Source organism: Diorhabda sublineata, chromosome 3, assembly GCF_026230105.1.
Source record: "Diorhabda sublineata isolate icDioSubl1.1 chromosome 3, icDioSubl1.1, whole genome shotgun sequence".
NCBI classification, from domain to species: domain Eukaryota; kingdom Metazoa; phylum Arthropoda; class Insecta; order Coleoptera; family Chrysomelidae; genus Diorhabda; species Diorhabda sublineata.
In genome coordinates this window covers 12,600,609-12,624,935 of record NC_079476.1, presented here as the reverse complement: position 1 = coordinate 12,624,935, position 24,327 = coordinate 12,600,609, and the positions used below count along the sequence as shown (strand labels likewise).

At 32.3% G+C, this 24,327-nt stretch overlaps 1 protein-coding gene across 1 annotated transcript in view; it reads right to left on the bottom strand.

The window, feature by feature from the left end:
• The window catches only part of LOC130440979 (neurobeachin), a 747,233-nt gene that overhangs the window by 362,026 nt on the left and 360,880 nt on the right, over window positions 1-24,327 (bottom strand). The window contains exon 5 of the mRNA XM_056774400.1: window positions 16,721-16,816. Within this exon, the coding sequence (XP_056630378.1) occupies window positions 16,721-16,816 (96 nt within the window). The remainder of the gene's footprint in view (window positions 1-16,720; window positions 16,817-24,327) is intronic.

Below are 24,327 nucleotides of genomic sequence, written 5' to 3'. Positions count from 1 at the left end.
TCCGAAGAAGAAGGAAGACTTTAGACCCACCTAGTTTTAGAATGCCACGTCATTGCAAGCATACATAATTTTTTCAATCAAATGTTTGATCTCCTTCATGCCAGAAGAGAGATACTAGAATTTATCAGAACTGTGAAATTGGAAGGCAAGCTGAAGATCTTGAAAATTATTCTGTAATGGGGCACAATATACTTGCAGGAGCAATGTGAGTCTTCAACTACAGCTATAACTCATAACTACATGTAAATGTTGATTTTGAAAATGTATTGCTTCTTTGATTATAGATTGATTCAATATGCATGAATATGTTTTGATCGAACTTAAAACACTTATTTTTCTCCTTTACGATTTTCAATATCACAAAATTAATGAACGTATGCTCGAATTGATTATCCAAGCCAAAATAATAGACAAACGGTGTATAAACAATTTTAGCTCCTTCATTTTTGCCAAGATCGTATGGTAGTTATTATTTTTGTATTGAAACGGCTAATATATGCCCAACTCAAAAGGGATCGTTAGCGATTATTTTCTTTTAGTACTAAATTGCTAACGAAAGCACATCGATCGTGCTGCGTTTCTTTTAGTTGGTAAGTTTCCCTACAATTTTTTGTGTAAGTTTTCTTTGTGCTGAGCATTAATTTTTTCTAGATCTACTAAAACATTTTATTCTCAATATAGGACGTACAATGTAGAGCCGGCTTTTAGGATAAGTTTAATTATTATAAGATAAATATATTAATTTGTAAATTTCAGTTCTTTCTAGTCATTTCCTTCAAAACTAATTTTATTTATAGGATTCAACTCAATAGCAATTAAAAACTATTTATAATCATTTTAACATAGATATAAAAAAAAAGAATGGAAATAAACGTTTTTATAGGAATCGATATTCATAGCTAACAATTAATTTATGCTTATGATTACATTTCTTTAATTCTCTATAGTTTTTGTTTATGCTGATAAATGTTTTTATTGTAGGTATCTATTTATTATTGATTTTCTTAAAAACAATATTTTTGACATCCCGAATCAATAAAATATATGTCAAATTATATTTTGATAGCAACCGAAATTAAGCCAAAAATGTTTATAACAAAATGCATTATTAATTAAAAGAGACTACGTAACCTCTACTTATTTCTTTTTTACAATCGTGTATGAAATTATTTTAACCAATCCATTTCAACCACCTATTGACCTGTGAAAAATATTTACATTTGCTTTACGAGGTTCATTCTAAGATACTTTGAATTGGGTTAGAATTTTTCCAAAAAGAGATTGAATTTGGTGTATTTCTTCTTTCCAGGACGTCTTAGAATCGAGATTCCAAGATAGTAAAATTGGACATTTCAGAATAATTTGCCTTTTTGGTAAAAATGTTAATCGAAATTCATAATACATATTTTAACAGAGCAAGACAAGGGCCGATTCAGATCTTTTGATTATTTCTATTCGTGTGCTTCTGGAAATAAATGTTGTCCTTCTTACTCTTTCGGTTAGAGTTTGGGCGGTCTGCCTGCCGGTAGCAGTTGCGTTGATTACTACGCACCCTACCTGTACATGTAATAATCTTGGATTTTTAAACCATTTTTACAAACTTAATTTTCATATTTTGGCCTTAAAAAATGTCTACCAGACATAAATTTCTTATTGCCAGATATTTTTATTATTGTTAATCATGTGACAAACGACAATTTTTTATTTTTTTTTTATAAAAAATTTAAAGTATTTTTTAATGTCTGTAATTTTTATACTATGTTCCTTTGAGATAAAAAAGTCTAAAATTAATTTGCCAAACGTTAATTCGGTTGTTAATCTTAAATAAAAATTAAAAACTCATGGAAGGAATTACCGTATGATGCTAGAAGTCAGAGAGAGAGAGAGAGAGAGAGAGAGAGAGAGAGAGAGAGAGAGCTCAAAGTGCAAGAAAGATAGGTAGTGACGTCTGCGCACCGGCAAGTACACAACATGGCGTCAGTCTAAAGTCACATGTTTGTATTTGTGTTGTTTTTAATGTTTATTTATTAATTTTTACAATGTCTAACGATAAAATTAAATGTGTTTTTTGTAAAGGATCTAAAGATAAATTAATCCTTTTTGTGAGTGATAAATTAAAGAAATGCCAGGACGTTTTGAGTATACGTGTTAAATATAAATTAAAATACTGTGATATTCGGCTGCCTACAGAAATAAATAATATAGATGGATATCATAGACAGTGTTACAGTAGTTTCACAGCTTTAATGGCAAAATATCGTGATTCTTCTTCAGAAATAGATTGTACCAGTAATCCTGAAAATATTACGAACAACGTAACTGAAAAGTCGAGCAGTGAAATCGCTTGTGAGGTTGCTTCTTCTAGTTTAAATCGTCAAACAACATCAGGAAATTCTTCAAATCTCGATAATCAGTGCATTTCAGGGCATTCTAACCCTAGCATCAACAATGAGGTTCCTTCAGAAGATGTTGCTCCAAGTGTAGATACTCAGTTAACGTTAGGAGATGTTGCTACCAGCTCGACAATTGATTTAAGTATCAATGAAACTGACGTTCATGATGATACTTCCGACATGAACACAGAAGAGATTGAACCAGATCGACCACTGAAAAATGTTTGCTTTTATTGTAATAAATATTGTAAACAAAATAAAGGTAAACAACAAAATCTTCACTCAACAAACGACACAAAAGTTTATGAAAAAATTACTGAATGGATGGAAAAACTTAATAATGAAGAATTATTACGAAAAATTAATCATTTAAATCTGTTAATGAAAAAATTTTGTATCATCACTTTTGTGAATTGCATTATTTAAATGAGTACAAGTAGTTTCTGATACTCCACATACTACGTGGCATAAAAATCGTCACATCCATAAAGATATTTTTAATCACATTGTATCAACAATAGAAGAAGAAGTTATTAAAAAAAGGAATTGTGTATCATTATCATCTTTATGTGATACGTATAATATTGAGTTGAGTTATGAGCAGAAACTTCATCCTCAGGCTGGTATTAATTTAATAACTAATCATTATCTGGAAGAGAAAATCCAAAAACATTTCAAAAAAACTATTAAATTTATATCCAAACAAAAGAAAAAAATTATCATCCATAAAGATTGTAGTTTAGTTGAAGATGATCTTAGCAAACTTGAAAAAAAAAACGATTTTATAGATAAAGTTGCATTAATCTTGTGAGATACTATTTTAAAAATTGAGAAATCTAAACTACCATTAAAAATTAAAACAACCGACTTAATTGCGGGTGAATGCGTGATTCCAGATAAATTAGACCGATTCTTCAGAGTATTTATGGGAGGTAAGGACATCAGACGTAAAGATGGTATAAATTGTAAAAGACTGAGTTCCTCCATGGCTGCCGATGCAATTTTTTGTGTGAGTAATGGTAATGTAAAACCATCTAAACACATAACTCTTGGTATGACCATAAAAAGTTTAACAAGTAGTAAAAAATTGATAAATATTTTAAATAGATTAGGACATTGCTGTAACTATACGACTCTAGAAGAATTGGAAACAGAAGCAACCATCTCATCGGTAAAAAGTTCATAAGTTTGTCCTCCAGACATTATTCTAAAACCTTCACTATGCACCGGAGTAGCCTTTGATAATTTTGACAGATACATCGACACCTTGGATGGAAAGGAAACTTTACACGACACTGTAGGAATTATTTATCAAAACATTCATAGCAATGATTCTCATATGGAACTGATGCTAGCAATGCCGATCTAGATTTATCATCAACAGGACCACGACAAAAAAGAAAACGATCTTTGACAGAAATAACTCATGACATTGTTCCGTATGATAAGCGAATAAAGATGATAGGTTGCTTAACACCTGTTGAAATTGATCAATCACCAATTTTACCCCAAAATTTTTCATCTATACAAACCATTGATCTACTACATATGCTTTCAAATTTTTTTCACGTGCCAAACACACCGTCATGGACAGGATTTAACAGTAGAATTATCCATGACAATAGTCCGAAGCAAATTATATCTTATCTAACTCCTATCAATTCATCACCAACAAATGTATCAGTCGTAGCCTACACCATGGAACAAGCACAAAAAGTTGGTCAAGAATGTGGTCAAACTTATGTACAAATGACTTATGACTTAGCAATAGCTAAAATAGCTTATAAAATTCAAGCAACTGAAGGTCTCAAATTTAGTAATCTTTTTATCCATCTTGGCTCGTTTCATTTGATGATGGCTTTTTTAAAGCTGTTGGTACTTTCATAGATGAGTGCGGATTATCTCACATGATGATTGAGAGTAAGATCATTGCTTCTGGGTCGGTGAAAGGAATAATAGAAGGTAAACATTTTAATCGATGCAAACGTCTGCATCCGTTAATGGTATTAGGCTTACAGATGTTACATTTTGATGAATTTTTAAAACATAAGAGTGCGGAATACGATTTTGTGAAGGGACAAGTTTATGAAGATCGTTTAGAATATCAGGACAAACAAATTTTATTTTCATCTTCATCAGAAACTAATTTAGTACCTAATCAAGTGTTATCACAGCTGCTCGATTCTTATAAAAGATATGTAGCAAAGACCAGAGAAGGCAGACATGGGAAAACAGCACAGTTCTACCTCATTTATGTACAGTTGATAAGTTATTATATTAATCTTTCAAGAAGTATACGTATGGGTGACTTTCAAATGTTCAAGCACGTGATTTCGAAAATGGCTAACTTATTTTTCATTGTTAATCAACCAAATTACGCTAGATACTGTGTTAAATATTCCGATAATTTAAATAATGTCGATAAAACTCATCCGGGACTAGAAGATGATTTTAATAAAGGATGCTTTGGCGTCAAGAGAACGGATAAGCCATTTTCGTGAATACCAGTAGATCTAACTTTGGAACAAACAATCAATGCTGATGCTGCTAAACGACTAAGTGGCATCGCTCACTTTACTAACTCTATAGCGGCACGTCAACGCTGGACTAAAAGCCACAGCATAAGAGCAACATTAATATCAGATGTTACGGCAGAATTACAACCGAATAGAGTGAAAATTTATGATTTCATTGAAGTTTTTGAAAAAAATTGTAATCCGTTTGATCCGACATTAGACAAAGAAAATTTGTATAATATTCCTACATCAAAGTCTGCATCTCCTGAAATTGCTGACTTTTTATTAAATATCGAAGAGAATGGTGAGAATATAAAGAACCAATTTATCAGTGAATGTGTTGTTGATGAAGGTAGATTTGACAAGCCTATAAAAAAAAATTTTAAATTTTGCTGAGGCGCCAAAGAAAAAGAAGTTGACTTTGGGCAATAAGGTTGTTGAGCTGCGAATGCAAAGAGATCTATTTGGTAGGATGTTGGGAATTTCCCTCACCCACAAGGTTCACATCGAAAAAATTTTGAGATACCCGCTTACCCCCATGCCGACGTCAATGTGTCATCCAGATGGTTCAATTTGCAAAACGAATAAATCGCAATTAGCAAAGCTAATTGAAAAGAAATTGGAAAATAGTACAGATCAACCACCGTCATCTTTTGATGTTTGCCTTGTTGGTGGTTTTTTTTTGTTACATCTCATGAAAGATGTACCACAAATGTATGATGGTATAAGTAAGAAGTTTTTGAGTATTATATCCCAGATGAAATCTACTCGGATTGACATTATCTTCGACCAATACTTCTCGCCGTCCATCAAAGACTGTGAACGTTCGCGACGTGAAGAAGAAACAAGTCCGGTATCAATTGGTCCAAATCAAGTTCGGCCACATAATTTTTGAATTAGCATTCAAAAACATTACTACGGATGACGACAACATACTTGACACTACCTATGCTATCCTTGAAAAATTTATTTGTGAGATGTATGGAGTTAAAAATTCTTCGGATGTTAATGATGTTCGATTTCATCTATTCTCCAGTAATTTTCAGTCTAAGAAATCCGATGAGAAGTTTGATAAAAAGTTTAGAAATTTTGATTCATCCAGTTTGCCACCTTGTAAAGCAGAATTGTTCCAGCATTTGTTGCGGGTTCGCTACGTTACTAAGCTATGGAGAAATGCTCACTCAAAACATCCAACATCTTTATCTCCTGTTGCTTCTGGTTGGAGAATCAACGATGACAAATATGATTTTGTTTGGTTTGTGGGACAGCAATAATTCAAAGTAATTATAAAATATACCATTTATCAATAGAAACTAAAATACTTTATAACGAACGAGAATTACAATAATGTTAATTTTTTTATATTATAGATGATAGAGTATTAGAAGACGACGACAATTCCCAAGAGGATGATCTAAATGATGTTTTCAATGAGACTGACGACGAAGATGACTATGACGATGCCGCCTTTTACTGTGACACTGTTATAGACTGAACAGTACTTTTTAAATAAACTAAATGTATGTAATTCGCGTGTGTTTTAATTTAATTTTAATTTATACTAAATATATAAAATAAGTGAGTAATGTATCTTTTCTATCATGTTCTGTCTCATTTTCGATAATGTTTTGTAACTGTCTCTTTCTCTGACTTCTAGCATCATACGGTAATTCCTTCCATGAGTTTTTAATTTTTATTTAAGATTAACAACCGAATTAACGTTTGGCAAATTAATTTTAGACTTTTTTATCTCAAAGGAACATAGTATAAAAATTACAGACATTAAAAAATACTTTAAATTTTTTATAAAAAAAAATAAAAAATTGTCGTCTGTCACATGATTAACAATAATAAAAATATCTGGCAATAAGAAATTTATGTCTGGTAGGCCAAAATATGAAAATTAAGTTTGTAAAAATGGTTTAAAAATCCAGGATTATTACCTGTACAGGTAGGATGCGCAGTAATCAACACAACCGCTTTCGGCAGACAGACCGCCCAGACTCTAACTGAAAGAGTAAGAAGGACAACATATCAGAAAACCAGCTGACCTGAAATTCTCTCAAAAACGTTGCCAGCTCCTATACTATTAGGAGTAGTTTTGTGCCAAGCGTATGTTGCAGGTCCGTACTTGGACTTGGGTATAACTTTCTCTATGTACTTTCTATTGATGTACGAAGTACAAGATTAAACATGTAAAATCTTCAAGGAAGTCTTAGAGTTCTTAAGTTATCCGAAGAATCGGTTACTAGTATTCTGTTCTTCAAATTGAATAAATTTGCCGTTTATAAAAGGTCACGCACTAGTGATATGTCATACACTTTATTCAAAAATTGACTGTTAATATCCGCCACAACTATAAAATGCATCCGTGCCATATTTTACCACACTAATAATTGACAGACGATGGATCTTTTTACAAATGGGCTCGAAAGCAAATACGCGTTGATAGATTTTTAATTTTGTGTTTTATAGCGATAGGGCTTTTTAGGAGAAGAGAATGGTGAACAACTATAATTTTTATTATGCCTCTTAATTATTAGTTATTTTAAAATGTAGGTTATTAGTAAGTTATTTATATGAACACACCAAATGAAATGAGGATGGCGCCACTTGGTGTTCGCTGAGAAATGTTTAACTACATGTATCAAATAGCGACGCTCTTTGACGTTGTCTTCAGTTTGAGACTCAAGCCCGAACGAGGGTTGTTAAACTGCTCGGATGAGATGTAATGACGTCGAAACTAGTCAGTAGTTACAACCCTTCCTAGCAATTTCGAGCCATTGGAGATGTTAATATCGACAAAAAGGTCGATTGACATCACGCTCATCAGAGGAATTGTAATTCAATATTCGTCAAGGTGTTAGCCAGGATAGTATTTGTTTTCTCTTTTGAAGAACGGCAGAATTCATTATTGAAATAATGAATTTCGGAATGACTATCTTGTGTAAGTGCATCATATATTACTGGTAATTCCGTAATATTAATATAAGGGAAAAACTGGATATAAAACAAATCAGATTTATCAGTTTCGATAATTCCTATAATAACCTGAGTAGTGCTGCTAAGGCAGGGTGTTTGCAGCGGTATTGTTTAACAGTTGAAGGCATAATTAGGGAATGTAAAATCGATGAAAATATCATTAATAAACCAATACAAGTAAATGCTTATACTGATTATTCAACTCTATTAGTAAGAGACCGAAAGACACATTAGAAAGAATTTTAAGAGAGGCAGAAAAAAGAGGATTGGGAATAAGTTAGAAAAAGACAAAATATAAGGAAATTGAAAGAAAGAAGGAAGTTCACAAACACGAAACAGTGAAGATAAATGACCTCATCTTCGAAGTAGTCGACACCTTTAAGTACATAGGAACAATGATCATCAACGAAAATGACACAAAAAATGAAACAAGACAAAATATTCATGCAGTATATTGTGCATATGAAAAGGACAAAATTATAATGCAGAGCAAAAGAATAAGGCGAGTAAACAAATTAAGAGTCATACGCCACTGAACCTATGAGACTAACAAATATAGACGAAGAACAAGGATATAAGAGAGGAGAATAATTAAGAAAATCCATGGACTTACGAACCATGAAATTAAGAATATATTAGAAAATGAGGATGTAGTGAATACAAATAAAGCAAAAATTAGTATATTAAGTATTAGTGAATAATTTAGTGATAAGTGTTGTGTATAGTTTAGGGCATTTACTGTTACTTTATAAATAAATTACTTAAGTAAGATACCGCGTGTATAAATTCATACCATCGTTTGAAAAGTGTTTAAATAAATGAGAAAAACATTACACTTCTTGAGGTTCTTTCGATGACTGGCGGATAAGTGCGATAGTGGTGATTATTATAACTCGCTTTAAATATTGCTTCCTATTCAAACCAAACTTCAACAAACAGCTGCAGTCTTCGAAATGGTTTTGTTAGTTTGTTGAAACATTTCATCTTCACATACTTAGGAGGTACATGCTTAATACCTTCCAGAAAATTGAGAAAGTAAACAAAAAATAGTTATTTCCAATTATCTCGTAGGAGTCATATTAGAGACACTATAACTTTAATGTCATTATAGTTTACCACTTTATTTTGAATTATGCAAATGTATCATTTTCTGATCTAATTTTATAAAACAATCAAATTTGGTATGATTAATGATTATTATAAATAATTGGTGTTTGTCTCTCAATAAAGAATATGCCAAGTTTGACAACTTTAATGATATCAGAAATATTTTATTGATAAAATATATCTTCCTTTGTTATTAAAATTGGAAAAAATCTTAATAAACACTTTAAAAGCAATAGCTCCTGTATCCGGATGTTGAAGACAACAAAAAGGAACAAGTCAGCCGGGCGAAAAATCAAATGGGTTTACGGACAGTCTATTTGGCGTTGTAAAAAAACAAAATGCGTCTTTCAAAAGATCTCAACCAAAAACGCCCTAAAAGAAAAATATTCTTCACAACTATATAAATTTTCAAAATGTACTGTAATCATATTTAAAAAAATATGTTTTAATATATTATATCGGAAATTCAAATTATTATACTACATTTACAACTTATATGTATTAAGACTGTCCTGTAAGCTTATCCAATTTTTATTTTTGTTATTCAATGCGATGTGATATATAATTCACTAAAGTATTAAGACAATAAATTTACACTTATAAGTACGCCCGCTTTCATGAGTATTCTTGTACATTTTGCTTGTAGAGTGTAATATACAAAAGGGAAAAACCACTTTGTGTGTCTTTTTCTACTTTGAAACGATTCGCATTTTAAAACAGAAAGTGCAGGACCACGGAAGTGTTTACTCAAAAAAAATGAAGTGTTTCCACTCGCATACATTCAATATTGCATAAACATTTGTTCACGTCGAATACCGAATAATTTGACAATCGCTCAAAAAATTCAGTAGTGGTGTTTCAAAAGACATCTATGAGATCGTGACAGGCAACGAATCATGAATATATGCATATGAATCCAAAACTAAACAACAATCTACAGTATGGGTCTTTCAAGACGAGCCAATCCAAAAAAAGTTGTTCACGCTTGAAGCACCTGTTTTTTCGGAATAACTGGACTTGACGCCACAGTTCTATTAGAGCAACGTGGAATAGTCAATTATGAATGGTACAGCAGCATTTATTTGCCAGAAGTGTTCGAAAAAATAAGGGAAACGAATCATTTCCATTACGACAATGCGAGTTCCCACACATCACTCCAAACAAAAACGTTTTTGAACAGTCAAAACATCGAATTAATGGGTCATCTGCCGTACAGTTCTTATTTGGCACCCAATGATTTTTTCTTATTCACGCAGATCAAAAATAAATTGCAAGGTCGATGTTTTTCTACACCTGAAGAAGCGGTTGATGTGTTCAAATCACTTGTTTTGGTTAGTTCAAACGCAAACAAAAGTATATTGATTTCAATGGAGAATATTCTGAGAAACAATTAAGCCAGATCCAATTGAAAATATTTGATTTTATTTGTTTATCTCAAAACTTAAGTAGCAATCTTCATAATACCATAAAGTGTAGGAGTTTGATGTCACAAACATTATCTAGACGTTTCACATAGATGAACCAGGGTTGAATAAATTTTAGAGCCTTAGATGGATCTGCTAGCATTAGTAGATGTGACCCAAAACTGGATAATTTCATGTTGGTAAGCATTGTACAGATGTACAGTTTCTCTTGATACATTAAAGTTGTGTTGTACTCGTGTTTTTGTGTTCTTCCTCGTAACGATTTAAATGTTTTAATGAAAACTAAATTAATTGCAAGGGATTTATTATGAAGTGCAAGTTGAAACATTTACTAAAGTTAGATCTAATGATTTAATGTATACCTTTTTAATTAGCTATTTTTTATGCAATATTGTATATAAAAATATATATTTTCTTTCTATATTTTCTTCTTTTCTAAGTTTTATTTTCACCTTATTAATAAATAGGAACACGTTTTGTTCAGGTTATTATTATAAGTGAAGAATTATCATATTACTAATAAAACACGATTTGTCCAAATTTCACTTGAATAAAAAACAACTTTGATATTTTGATCACAATACGATTACAACTAAAAAATTCACTTTATGAAAAGGAAAAAAGTTCTGGGAGTAAATGAATTATTGCAGAATTGGAAATCAACACTTGATGATTACAATAAAAAATGCATATAATAAATATTAAAGAAATTTAAACAATGACGTTGCTTTTAATGCACACATGTATAATATAGAGAGAATAAAATTTATATATGCGAAAAATTTTTGAAACTTCATAGGTAATAAATGAAGCATCATAATATCCAATCTACGATATTTTTCTTAGCTCCGTTGGCAATTTAGAAAAGTAGCTTTTATTTCCCTTCGTTATCTGAAGTGACAAAACTATTGAAAAGATAGGAGTACTTATGCAGCATAATGAACACAGAACATGATTAACATATTCCAGAAGAGAAAATGGATACTATTTTAACGCAATTTGACAAAATAATAAAAGAGTTAAAGAAAGATAAGCGGAAACAGAAAACAGAGGAAGCATCTGACTACACAAGTTCAGGAGATGAGTATATACAGCAAAACAATAAAAATAGGAAGTCAAAAATATTCCCCACAAAAGAGAGACTACGACAAACAGCAGGTATAGGCCCAACTTCATTTGTGATTTTCAGAAATAGAATAAAGAGTCACTGTATCCAAAAAGGGAATAAATTATATATTATCTATGGTGAGAATCTCTGAAGGCGCTTTTTCAAATAGAAATGTGTATAAGTATTCAACGGACAGAAATGCTTAAATGCTTTTGAATATAGTCTATTTTTGTGTACGAGGAAGTAATAAAATCTAATTTCTAATGCAAAGCTTAATACAGTCATTATAACAGAATAATCTAAATATTCCCTAAAATTTTAATTGATGTACCTGAGCTAATACAAGGTTATTATTGGTCTTTTATAACCAAAACTGTACAGAACAATAGCAAAAGTTTTGTGTAGACCAAAAGAAAGGTGTATTGAAGACATAACTGTATCATGTTTTATTTCAATTCCAAGAATCTCTAAACAACAAATTTCGCCGAAAATACGATTGTAGCTTTTTGTCCATTTAGTGAAAAGCTCAGAGTTTTGCATACGTAACAGTTTACTATAATTACAACTTTCAATTGGAAGGGCCGCGTAAAGGCCGAAAAATCTGCCCCTCAACAGTTAATGAAAAAACATTAATATGTAATTGTTTTAATTTTGTTACAGACAAACATTTATGTAAAAGTGTTAATGTCACATTGGAATTGGTTAGTAGTACGCTTGGTGTTGGGAAATCTACGATTTACAGAGTTATAAAAGAAGAGAAATATGTCGAGTTTTACAGCACGTAAACCTCCAGAAAAACCAAAATTTTAAATAGAAATAGTAGTTGGAAATTACCTGAGTAATATATTTGTTCAAGAAATGAGAAAACAAAAAAGAAATTAATTTTATTCAAACCAAACATGGGACATACATCGAATATATTTGGCAAGATGAAACTGTTGAGTCGAAGATGAGATTTTTTAATTATTTACCTGCAGGTTAAGGGAACGTAGTACAAATCTGCAATTCAAACAGTTTTGTTAAAGGTGGTTTATTGACTTTTGAATCTACTTGTAATGGTGACTACCATGAGGACATGAATGCTGATGTCTTCAAATAATAGTATGGACAAATGATGGATAGACGTAGCACATCTCAAAAAATTAATCTGGTAGACAAAATCTTGGGTACCTCAAATTCCGCATCCCAAAAATTGACCATGAACAAGTAAAAAATGTGTTGGTTTGTATGATCTAGAATCACTCAAATATCAACTCGGGCACACATTGAAAAGCGTATGGCGTTGTGGCAGCAGTGATTAGAAGATTGTTACGGAAGATTGATTATCAATGAAAAACTGATTTTGCTGCCAAAAAAAAAACTCTACACGCTTAGTGCAATTTTCAATATTATTAACACTCCAAATAATTATCTATTGGAAGCGTCTTTGTCATCACGTTTTCAGTTATTTAAAACCGCTTTCTACCAAGCCATTTTCTAAATTTTGGAAACAAAGTAATCGGAAAGGGGCAGATCAGCTCAATATGGTGAATGAGAAAATAAATCGTAAAGTAGTTCTGCTAATTTTTCTACAATAGCGGGTGAAGGCACATTGTCATAATGAAACACATCTCTAGTTCTACAAATGCTGTCCGTTTTAATTGAGTTAGGCATCAAAACGTATTAGAAAATCAGAATATTTGGCCAGTTATTTTTTTGTCCTCGCTAAATAAATCAAAACGATTTCTGTTTTATTGAAAGCACGTTTCTCGGATGAAGGCCGTTTCTATGGTATAATTGTGTACCCAAGTCCCATCTAGTGTGATATATCGACGGAAAATGTCGCTTGGATTACTATTATTTCATTGGTTATCTCACTCACTTTCATTCGACGATCGCTAAGTAGGTACAAGGGCAAATATTTTAATAATACCTTAAAATACAGAGAACCTCTCACACATAATTCCAAGGAATAAAGCACTTTCAGAATAATATTCAAGTATGTCATTCACGGTTTCTTCAATTGTTTTTCCACGTAAAAAATAGAGACTGAAACTTTGTTTCCTTCCATATTTACTGAATAATGGAAACAGTTTTGTTGATATGAGTATTTGGACTAATCTATCTGCCACATTCATGTAAACTGTTTACAGATGACATAAGATATCATGGCAGATTCACCGTAGTGAACGTGTTGTCCACTAAGACGGTCATGATGAGCTGATACGATTCCGAATTGGAATCGGACGAATCTTTTAAAGAACTGTTTTTGTTTTATATGCCGAATGAGTCCTTGTATGAGAGTAAATATCAAAAAAAAGTGATGAATTCATTTTATCATCGTCAGTTCATCTAAATTCTTAAACTATTTCCCCTTGAGTTGAACGTCATTTGCATCAAACAACAATATTATATAATTTTCTTAACTCTTCTGCTCACCTTCACAGTGAAAAAACTGTGTCCCAAACCACTGCAACAGTCATTTTTGACATATTGCGGTTTTATCCAAGTCGAGTAAGAACGAAACATGCATGGCAAAAATATCATGAGAAAGAAAGAGTGATAAGTAAAAAGTTTTATGAGATTGTCGATTGTAAGTTTTCTCAAAAAATTTGTCATTTGATAGTATGAGACATAGTAGTTGGAATATATGCAGCGCGAGTATTTTCTGCTATAGAGAAGTACAAAGAACAGCTAAGATTCTAAATTATAATAATAGTAGAACAATTCAGATCGCTCCACCACTGGCTCTTAAATTCGGATGTTTTTATGTACAGATAATGGTGCTGACTACAATCAGTCTCATTTTATTCAGCTATACAGAGTTTTTAAGAAACTATGTGTCAATCAGAGAACTAAAATTTTGAATAAACACGTAATTTGTCTTTATTGTGACAAACATTGCCATTTTATTATAGGAAAGCCTTTTTATTGATCAACGTTATCATGGAAAAAATGTACCAAAAGTTTTTCAATCTCATTGTATACATGTACGATTTGTTTTATATCTAAAATGCAAAGTGCCATATCTTGGAAGCCGTATATACATGCAGTGGAAAATTTTATGTAGACCATATTTTCAGATATTCTTAATGATCACCAGGGTACTTTTAAAAGTACTACGCAGTTTCAATTCATAGAAAAACAATATGCGGTTTCAATCCGGTGTACAAGTAGCTTCAGTACGAGGGGATGAATTTTCTATGAGAACTGTTGAGATTATTGGTTCTTCCAAAATAGTAGAAACCAGATTGCGGCTTTATCTAGCTGTTGTGGCCTTGTATTTGAAACTTACACAAACGTTTCTCGCAGTTTCCCGTTAACCATGACTATTTTGTATAGCCGTGACAATTCGTTTCACAGAAACAGGATTTATGCTCTTTGCAAAACACAGCAATAATAACACGACACAACGTGCAGTCAACAGATAGAGACAAAAGACATACTGATAAAATCACTTTTAGAATTTAGATGTTAGTTTTTTCATAATGTAAATTTGTTACAGTCTACTTCCCATAATGAATTTCAGCAAAGTTACTTCGATTCATGTTCCAGAAAGATGGTTATTTTCGAATTTTTATTGCAAATTTTGTGTCCTAGCTCTCGACGGTACTTGAAAAAAAGGCAAATCCCTTTACAAAACATTCAATGTTGCAAAGTAATACTCAGATGTTAACTTTGTTTCAATGTTTGTTTCGCAAATGAATACAAAACTTTTTAAAACTTCATGTGAGCCAAAATTTGACAACTGTTTATTATTAACCTTCTTACAAACGTAGCCACCGACCTTAAAATTTTTTGTATTTTTGTTGTTTTTTTTTCGTTTTTAATATGCATTCGCTCTTTTACCTCGTGTCTATTAGCTTAATTATTATTTAGTTTGTGATTCATCATTTCCAGACTGATAATTTTAGTATGATTAATATTTTATGTCATCGCTTCCAATTTAGTAACTTTTGTAGTGATTTCTGGTGGTGTGTTTCAAGTTTCATAAAATTGTCTTCCTAATTTGAAAACAGGGTATAGCACATATGAATGAAGTCTAATATTACTCTAATTCTTCAAAGCTTTCGACGTAATTTGAAACCGCGGCTACAGAATTTTGTCGTTTTTCAACAACTTGTTCCTTAATGTGTTATTAACTTGAGATTTGTGTATCATAACTTATAATTTGGTTAATTTTAGTTACATTACACTCATTAAATTTCCTATAGTTTTCAGTAGCGGCTCGTGACTTTGAAAGAAGGTAGTGCCAAAAGTCGAATAACATTCATAACGGGTTCATTTTTTTGTCATTTCTATTCAAAACAAAAAAAATTCACAATTTTTCATATACCTCCACAATATATTATCGTCACTGAACTTAGTTTTGATTTCAGAAGTGTTAGATTTTTATATGAACGATGGTTGAAATCCATTGGGCGCTATTCTTTGTTCATCGGTATTGTCAATATTATGAGAAATTGTTTTTTGACATACAGCATTCCCAAAGCGGATAATCTTTCTTCTTACATCGAATTTGTCAAGTAAATTTTTTTAACATCGAGAAGCGACGTTCCGACTGTTGTTTTGAAGATATAATTATGATATCCTTATATTCATTAGCTTTTATAATGTGGACCAGTTTGTTTCTACATTCTTAAATAGTATTAACTCCTATAGGAAAGAAATAACACTTAATCTGACGATTCGTAGCAATCTCTCGAGGATTATTTCATTAAGTATTTGAGTTCTTTGAGAAAATTTTGAAAAAGAATAGAACAAATTTCTGATAACGCTGCATGGGAAATTGTTACGGATTTGTTGGCTGTTCATGCTACAGATATTATAATATGCACTTGATGTTACTACAGTGTATATATTTGGAATCAGAATATTTATATTTTATCATTCATGACTGAAGCACTGTCACAACATTAGGCAAGTAATTTGTGGAGGAATTCAGTAACCAGGAGATCAATTACTTTTAAAATACTATCAGCATTACGACCGACTGTATTCCACTAGGTTTAGGAGGAACATTTTATTATTTGAGATCTCTGATGTACTAGTCAATTTTTGAGTGGATCACCAAAAGAACAATGATTATAATTAATAATTTATAATTAAAAATAAATAAAAATAATACGTGAAAACGAAATTTGCTATCTCAAATACTAACCCAACAAATCAAATGAAATAAGTATATGATAATATATATGATATACGTACCGATCCTTTTCTTCCAGGAAAACTAAAAAAAACATCTGGTCCTGTTCTTTGTGGCATTTGTCTCAAAACATTTAGCAGCTTAGCGGAGTGACGTGGCTGTAAATTAAAATGATAAGTTAATGTGGATAATTATTTTTATTAACTACAACATATAATAACAGCTGACGGGGACGTTTACCAAGTGACATGAAAAAAAAAATTTCCCGCTTCAAACCAAGACGTATCAGGTGTGTGATAGCAAAAATAGAGCGAATTATATTCTTATTACATAAAACAAATTGAAAAGGTAGCGTGAATTTTAAACTGATCTTATTAAAGTATTGAACACAGCTAGCAATACACTTATGCCAAAGTAAAAGCTTTGACTGGGAATATTTCTCAAATGTTTCTTTCTTTAAAATAATTTTTATTTTCGGAAGGAGTTAGGAATCCCATGGTCTCAAATCTAATAAGCATGGACTGGGAGATAAATTTTTACTGGCACTAACTCGAGAATCAAAAACGACATGTGAAGTTGTTATCCTATAGTCTTTGTAAAATTGGAGTTTACAGTTGTTTACATTATATTGAAAGGATATCTGTTGTCCAAAGAAATCCTAATCGTTCGTGTCCTTAACTAACTTAGTTCTCCTTACTGTTACTAAAAATAGGGAAGCCTTGTCGGTCTTAATTGCCTGAGTAGTCTGCCTGGTGCCCCCGCTTTATCCGGTAGAGGCTTTCTGGAATTGACTTTGTAGCAAGGCTTTTCAACTAGGTCTAACCCTCGTATTTTCCTCAGAGTGTTTCCCGTCGATCCTTTATCTGTAATGACTTACTTACGCGTGCTTTTTAAGTAGGCCTACTTGACCTCTACTCAACTGTAGATCTTCTTTAATTTACAAGTGAGGATTTTCCACTGCAGGTTTGGGCCTTGTCAGTGACTGAGTATCTTCAAATGAGGCCAGTTCGTTGGCTATTCATTGCCGCTAAGTACCCTATATCCAGGATACCGAGCAGCTTTACCACCCTCCCTTCAGCCTATTTTTACTTGTAAATCGCTAATATTCTTGGACATTATTACCACATCACAAATTTATAATTTCATGAGCTTTTTTGGAATTTTTTTTTTCAACTTGAAATAAATTTAGAAGTTTCAATCAGCAAAGGTCAACCGTCTATGTTTGACATATTGTTTCACATTAAACCACTATCAATAACCAGTATGTATTACTCATGTTTTTACGCCGCACCGTTTGAAGATAAGATTCATCAGATTCATCATAAGCTTATTAAAGAATACTTTAACGAAGTAAATCACATTACTATTGCCAGAATATATATATATATATATATATATATATATATATATATCTTGATTGTTTAGTTAGTGAAAGTCTAATTTTGATTGACTGTTCTCAACCAAATTTCAGCGCAGTAGTCATAAATTTATCACATTTCATATCTATTTCATTATAATCGATTTTCGCTCATATTTTTACATTTGCGAAGTTAATAATGAAGAACCTTCTCTATTTCCTGAACGAAATATTGGATTGACTTAGTTCTAACAATATAATAACTCAATTTGAAATACTGTTTATTATGTATGTTGTTGACAAGCATCAAAATGATAAATGATAGAATAAACAATTTGAAATTTCGTTCATTGTATAGATTTTGTAGTACACTAAGCAGTAGAGATGGATTTTTCTGACACATATTAAGTCGCAGACGTAGAAACAAGAACATATTATCGAGAAAAAACAGATATTGAGATGTAACATTCAAGACTATCTCAATTTCGAGAATCTTCTTGTCGAAGTGCGAGACTTTTCGGTTGATAAATCACAAAACTTAGTGAGGATCTGGAAATCAGCACACGTTGGGCATAGAGAAAAAATGTGTCTGGAATAATATTTTTAAATTCTTCGTTTTCATCTTATGATTCAACCAGTAACTCATAATTATGATACTTTTTTAATTTCCGTTGAAACTTCTGCGATGTAAGAAAGTTGATTGAAATGAATTGAAAGTTTGTAGATTTTGATAACAATTCTTCTAGTTGAGGTGTCAAAGGTGTATATTGCTTATAAAGATACTTATGTACTTAATGGCATGCGGTAAAAATCAAGCATTTCCAGGAAACGACAAAGACATTTCCATAGTAGTTCTATTATTTAAACACATTTAAGATGTTATTCTCTGACACGAATAACAGCAGCAGAAATAGTAAAACCTTTAAAAAGCACCTCAGAAACTTTGAACCCACTTTCCTATGTACTGTACTGTCTGAACTGTATTTCTAAAACATGATCAATAATGATCTGGCTCTTGTTAGTATTCTAATTTACAATGCGACAAGACGTGTAAATATGAAGATTTAAATAATTTCGAGTTACGAATTGTCATTTTTCCAATACCTTCAACAACCAGAATCTGTTCATAGGCATAGACTCGATGTTTGAAAATAGCGTATAACCATAAATAAAGAAAGTGGAGTTGTGAATATGACGGTCCTCCGTGCATAAGCCCAGATTTCACTTTTTATGGGCCGCGTTTTTTGCTTGAATAAATAGTTACGATATTTTTTATGGCTGACAACACAATTTTATGTAATACAATATAACTGATAGAATATACTGTTTCAAGCGTCGTTGTTGAGCACGCGCTTTCATTATGAACGTTCGATTTTCGAATCTAATCCGCAACACACTTATTTTCGAGCAATAATACCAAATTCCATTAAAAAGTTTTTGCGAGAAATCCAATATTACAGCTTAGATCGATTAAAAGCTCCAAATGCTCCACACGGGTTTCAATCCAGAACCGAACTTAGAATCATACTTTTAAAATTTCTAGAATAACAAGAAACTGTTAGAAAATAATCAAATCAGTGCAAAAAGTGTGTCAAGTTTAATTGAAATATACTGGAATAATTTTATTTTAAGCTGTTGAGAAACGTTAATTATTGAAACATTAGAATTAACCTACCGGAAATCCCGAAAAATAGTTTTGAACATCATTGTCATAAATAGTATTCCATTGTTCGAATCTGTACAGAAATATGCTAAACTACTGGAGATAGAAAATAAAAGACGAAATGGCAGGATTTCAAGGATCAATAGAGCTATCGATCCCCTGGACGAAAGGGAATCTCTGGATATATTTAAAACTATTCATATAAGTGCTATACTATTTCACAACTTTTAGTCGATCGTTTCGAAATACAACTTCACTCGAATACGATCTTTATCCTAATGGTAATTCTATTTTGCGATCGAAGTGAAATTTGATAGGAAGAGTAGTTTCGATAAATCAATTACATATTTTGACAAGGGGGTGAAATAATAAATTTTCAAGGTACACATGGGGTTAGAGTACCATCCACCCGACTAATACTTTTTCCTAATTTTCTAAAATACCATAATGATCTTATCAGATAAAAACAAGGTTAACTTTATTTGGACAAGGTCCACGTTAGGATCACATTAGGTTAATTCATTTGGAAATAAATAAATTTTTCTTCAGACTTTCCTGGTCATGTCCTTGCAAGAAATCTGTCAGTATTACCTTACTAAAGTAAAGATTATTTCTTATCAGTTTATCCTGACGCGTAACACACGGATTATTAAATTATTATTCATTAGGTCCTCCTGATCATGTCTACACAAGGAATCTCCCAGGTTTGCCTTACTGGAAAAATAAAATTTTGGTAAAAAATTTGGATAAGTCCCGATTATGTCTATTATCAAATCAATTATTTTAAACCATTTAATAGGAATTTCCTATAAATTTCTGTACAACAGTACTCTTCTCTCACTTTTAGAAATTGCTTATTCATTTGGCTGTTCGATTGGGTATCAAACTAAAGTGTAAATTACTCCAAGAAAGGCAGTTCGTCAATAATATGAAGAAAAGTCGAAATTAATATAAATCAGATCTAAATCTTTGCGTGAATAGAAATTTCTGAATATAGTTAACATCATAAAATATAATATATCGCCTCTATTATTTCATCTAGTTGTATGAAATTAACATTCTCAAATGTTGAACGCTTCTAATAATTTTTCTATTTTATTTGAAAGTGTTTTGTAAGAAGTGAATTGTATTCGCAAGGTTTTTCTATGAAACAATAGAAAGACAATTTCATTTTATAAAAAAAAATGTGGAAACATTTATCAGATTCAAAAGTATCGGAAATGTGAAAGTAGGCTAAAGAAACATTGAAATAAAGAAAAAAAAACATTCAAGGGCAGTGTTTAAAAAATAATACTTTTCTTATTATATATATATATATATATATATATATATATATATATATATATATATATATATATATATATATATTAAGTAAGTACCGTTTCGCGATACCGCCGTCGCAATCTCAAAGTCGGCGTTCCGCACATGCGCGCTGGTTGCCTACATCTACGCACTTACGCACTGACGCCATTACAGTCTCATTCTTCATTGTGTATGTTGTTTACTGAGTATTTAAGTTGTCTCCGACAATCGTAAGTCCCGCCGATTGTGAAGTACGGGCTGTTATACGATTTCTTAGTGGTAAAGGCGTAAAACCGATCGATATTCATCGTCAGATCTGTGAAGTTTACGGACAAAACATTATGAGTGATGGAATGGTGAAGAAATGGGTGAGAGCATTTAAAGATGGCCGCACAAATGTACATGATGAAGAACAGAGTGGGCGTCCTTCGTTCGTTAATAAATATTTGGTGCAGAAAGTGGATGAAAAGGTGAGAGAAAACAGACGCTTTACGATTTCATCATTGGGCGACTACTTTCCTCAATATTCTCGTAGTGTTTTGTATCGCATTGTGACCGAGAACTTGAAATTGTGTTCACGTTGGGTTCACAACCTATACTACAAAGTCAGTAGGATTGTTTATGCCAAACCGAATTTATAGTGCTCAAATAGTAAGTGAAGATTTCTTATTTATTTTCACCACCCAAGAATTGTGAAAATCAATAATTACTGTGGATGGTTGAGTAATTGTGCCTTGTGTACCTATATTTAACAGTCAAGACCATAGGTGGGGAACCTGCGGCCTCCGCGAGGTTCTTGTGCGGCCCTTTGCCATCTAGTACAAAATGGTAGAGTTCGTTTCAAACAACTATTGTACATCAACTCCATGACAATTGCGCGAAAAATCTCGCCAAAGACAGTCATATTGTAACATGACGTCAGAACATTAGTCTGAAACGGATCCTAGCACACATGAGCGAGGCTCGGGCCCACAGACCAGACTTGGACACTCAATGTTAATTTTTTAAACAGTTTTCAGCGCCCCCAAGTTGCTAATAGATTTTCTGATTTTGACGAGCACACTCCTGCTATGAACCTGACATTTGAACCACATTTAATAGATATATCCGAGGCTTCTGCAGAACTACAGATGGAGTTAATTGATTTAGGGGAAGATAGTATCATCAAATCCCTTTTTAACGCTAAAAAGGATCCCATAGAAATCTGGAAAAATGCTGTTGAATATCCATGCCTTCGAGAACATGCTCGCCGTTTACTTTCCTACTGTTGCGAGACAACATTTTCTCTCATGTCAAAAATAAAAACAAATTTAAGAACGCAAATTACAGATGCACATTAAGAGGATCAATTAAAGCTGTGTGTTACGAAGCTTGATCCAAATATACAATTACTGTCAAACAAAAAACAAAGCCAAATAAGTTACTAACTTAGTGAATAAAAAAATATTTTTTATTGTATTCTTCTATAATATTTTTATATTATTTCATTTGTATATTATATTTAAAATTTTGTAGTATTATATTTTATTTTTTCTATATAATGCAATAAATTATTAAATCTATAGAAAAACTGTAATAATTTCATATAAGTCACTTTCTTAGGTCAATCAGCTTATGCGGCCTCTCTTTTTGCTGCCTAATTTAAATGTGGCCTCTAATGGTAAAAAGGTTCCCCACCTCTGGTCAAGACTATTAGTACGCTAACCAAACGGACTGGGAGAGCTTTTTCGATTTTAGAACTCTAAATATTTTGAGACACTGTTGAGAAGGCCTAATCAAGTGCCATACGTGTGAGGATTAGCTCTGATCGCGTTTTCAGTAGTCATTTGGAAACCGACATTCATCGGTATAACATTAGCAGGGTGGTAGAGCACACCCAACATGCCGCAGAAGCAATGAACTTTTTATTATTTAATGAAACTTAATTTTGTAGTATGTTATGGTGTTGCCTGTTTCAAGTATATACAGGGTGAGTCGGGAGGAGCGCACCAAACTCTAGGAGTTTATTATACACGTGAAAATAATGTAAACAAACTCATATGTTCTTATCCGATTTTCATTTGTTTTCAAGTTATGGAGTAAGTAAAAATGCTCATCTAGCTTTCCACTTATATCTGAATTTTAACATTATCAAAGTATGCCATGTTCGAGGCTCAAAGGCATTTGATAATTCTGACGTTTTGACGAACTGTCAGTGTACAGTGAACAGTAACTGAACGTTTAATTTCGAATTTATGTGATTGTTATTGTTGGAAAATGCCAGATACTTATTCAAATTTAGAATATGCAATTATGGTGTTTGTTTATGGTTTCTGTAATGGAAATGCTACAGCTGCTGCTGAAAAATATCGTCGGCGTTTTCCACACCAAAGATATCCTGAGTTTTTAACATATTGTGCGGGACTAGTAAGCTTCCCAGTGCTAACATATCATCTGAACGCGCTACTCGACAAGGTTTGGTAGAAGTAAAAAATATTCTGCATCTATAGCAGAAGATGCAACTACTAGCTAACGGAGAATTGCCACTCAATTGGGAATTCCACAAAAAAGGGTGATAAACACACTCCACGAACAAGGCTTATATCCTTATCACGTATAGAGAGTACAGCATCTACAGCTAGAGGATTGAGCTAACCGTATGGAGTTTTGTCGGTGGATAAATAATAATCATCTTGTTTTATCGAGTATACTCTTTACGGATGAATCTACATTTACCCGTGATGGCATTAATAATACTCGTAAGTATCATGTATGGTCGAACGAAAATCCCCACGCAACAGTCGAAAGCAATTTTCAACATCGGTTTTCTGTAAACGTGTGGTGCGGTATGGTTGACAGTTCTTTAATTGGCCCTTTCATTTTGGAGAATTGTCTCACAGGAGACAACTACCTAGATTTCTTAGAAAATGAATTACATTACAAGGCCTAGGATGTTCCTATAAATATTAGAATGCAGATGTACTATCAGCACGATGGAGCTCCTGCACATGTCGCTCGTCGCAAGCAACATTTGAACGAACGTTTTCTAGTGCGTTTGGATTGGTCATGGAGGTCCCATTAATTGGACTGCAAGATCTCCAGACCTCACACCACTAGGTTTTTGCTTATGGGGCTGGATGAAAATTGTCTACAAAATAAAAGTGGACACACGGGATGCACTAATTAGACGAATTGAGAATACTGCAGCCCATATTAAATAAGAAAGAAATGAATAATTGCGACAGCAATAAACGCTCTTCGTAGACGAAGCAGAAAATATTTAGAAGTCGATGGCGGTATTTTTGAACATTTATTGAAAGAACGCTATGATTAAGAAAATTTTTAATATTCTATAACTTGAAAACAAA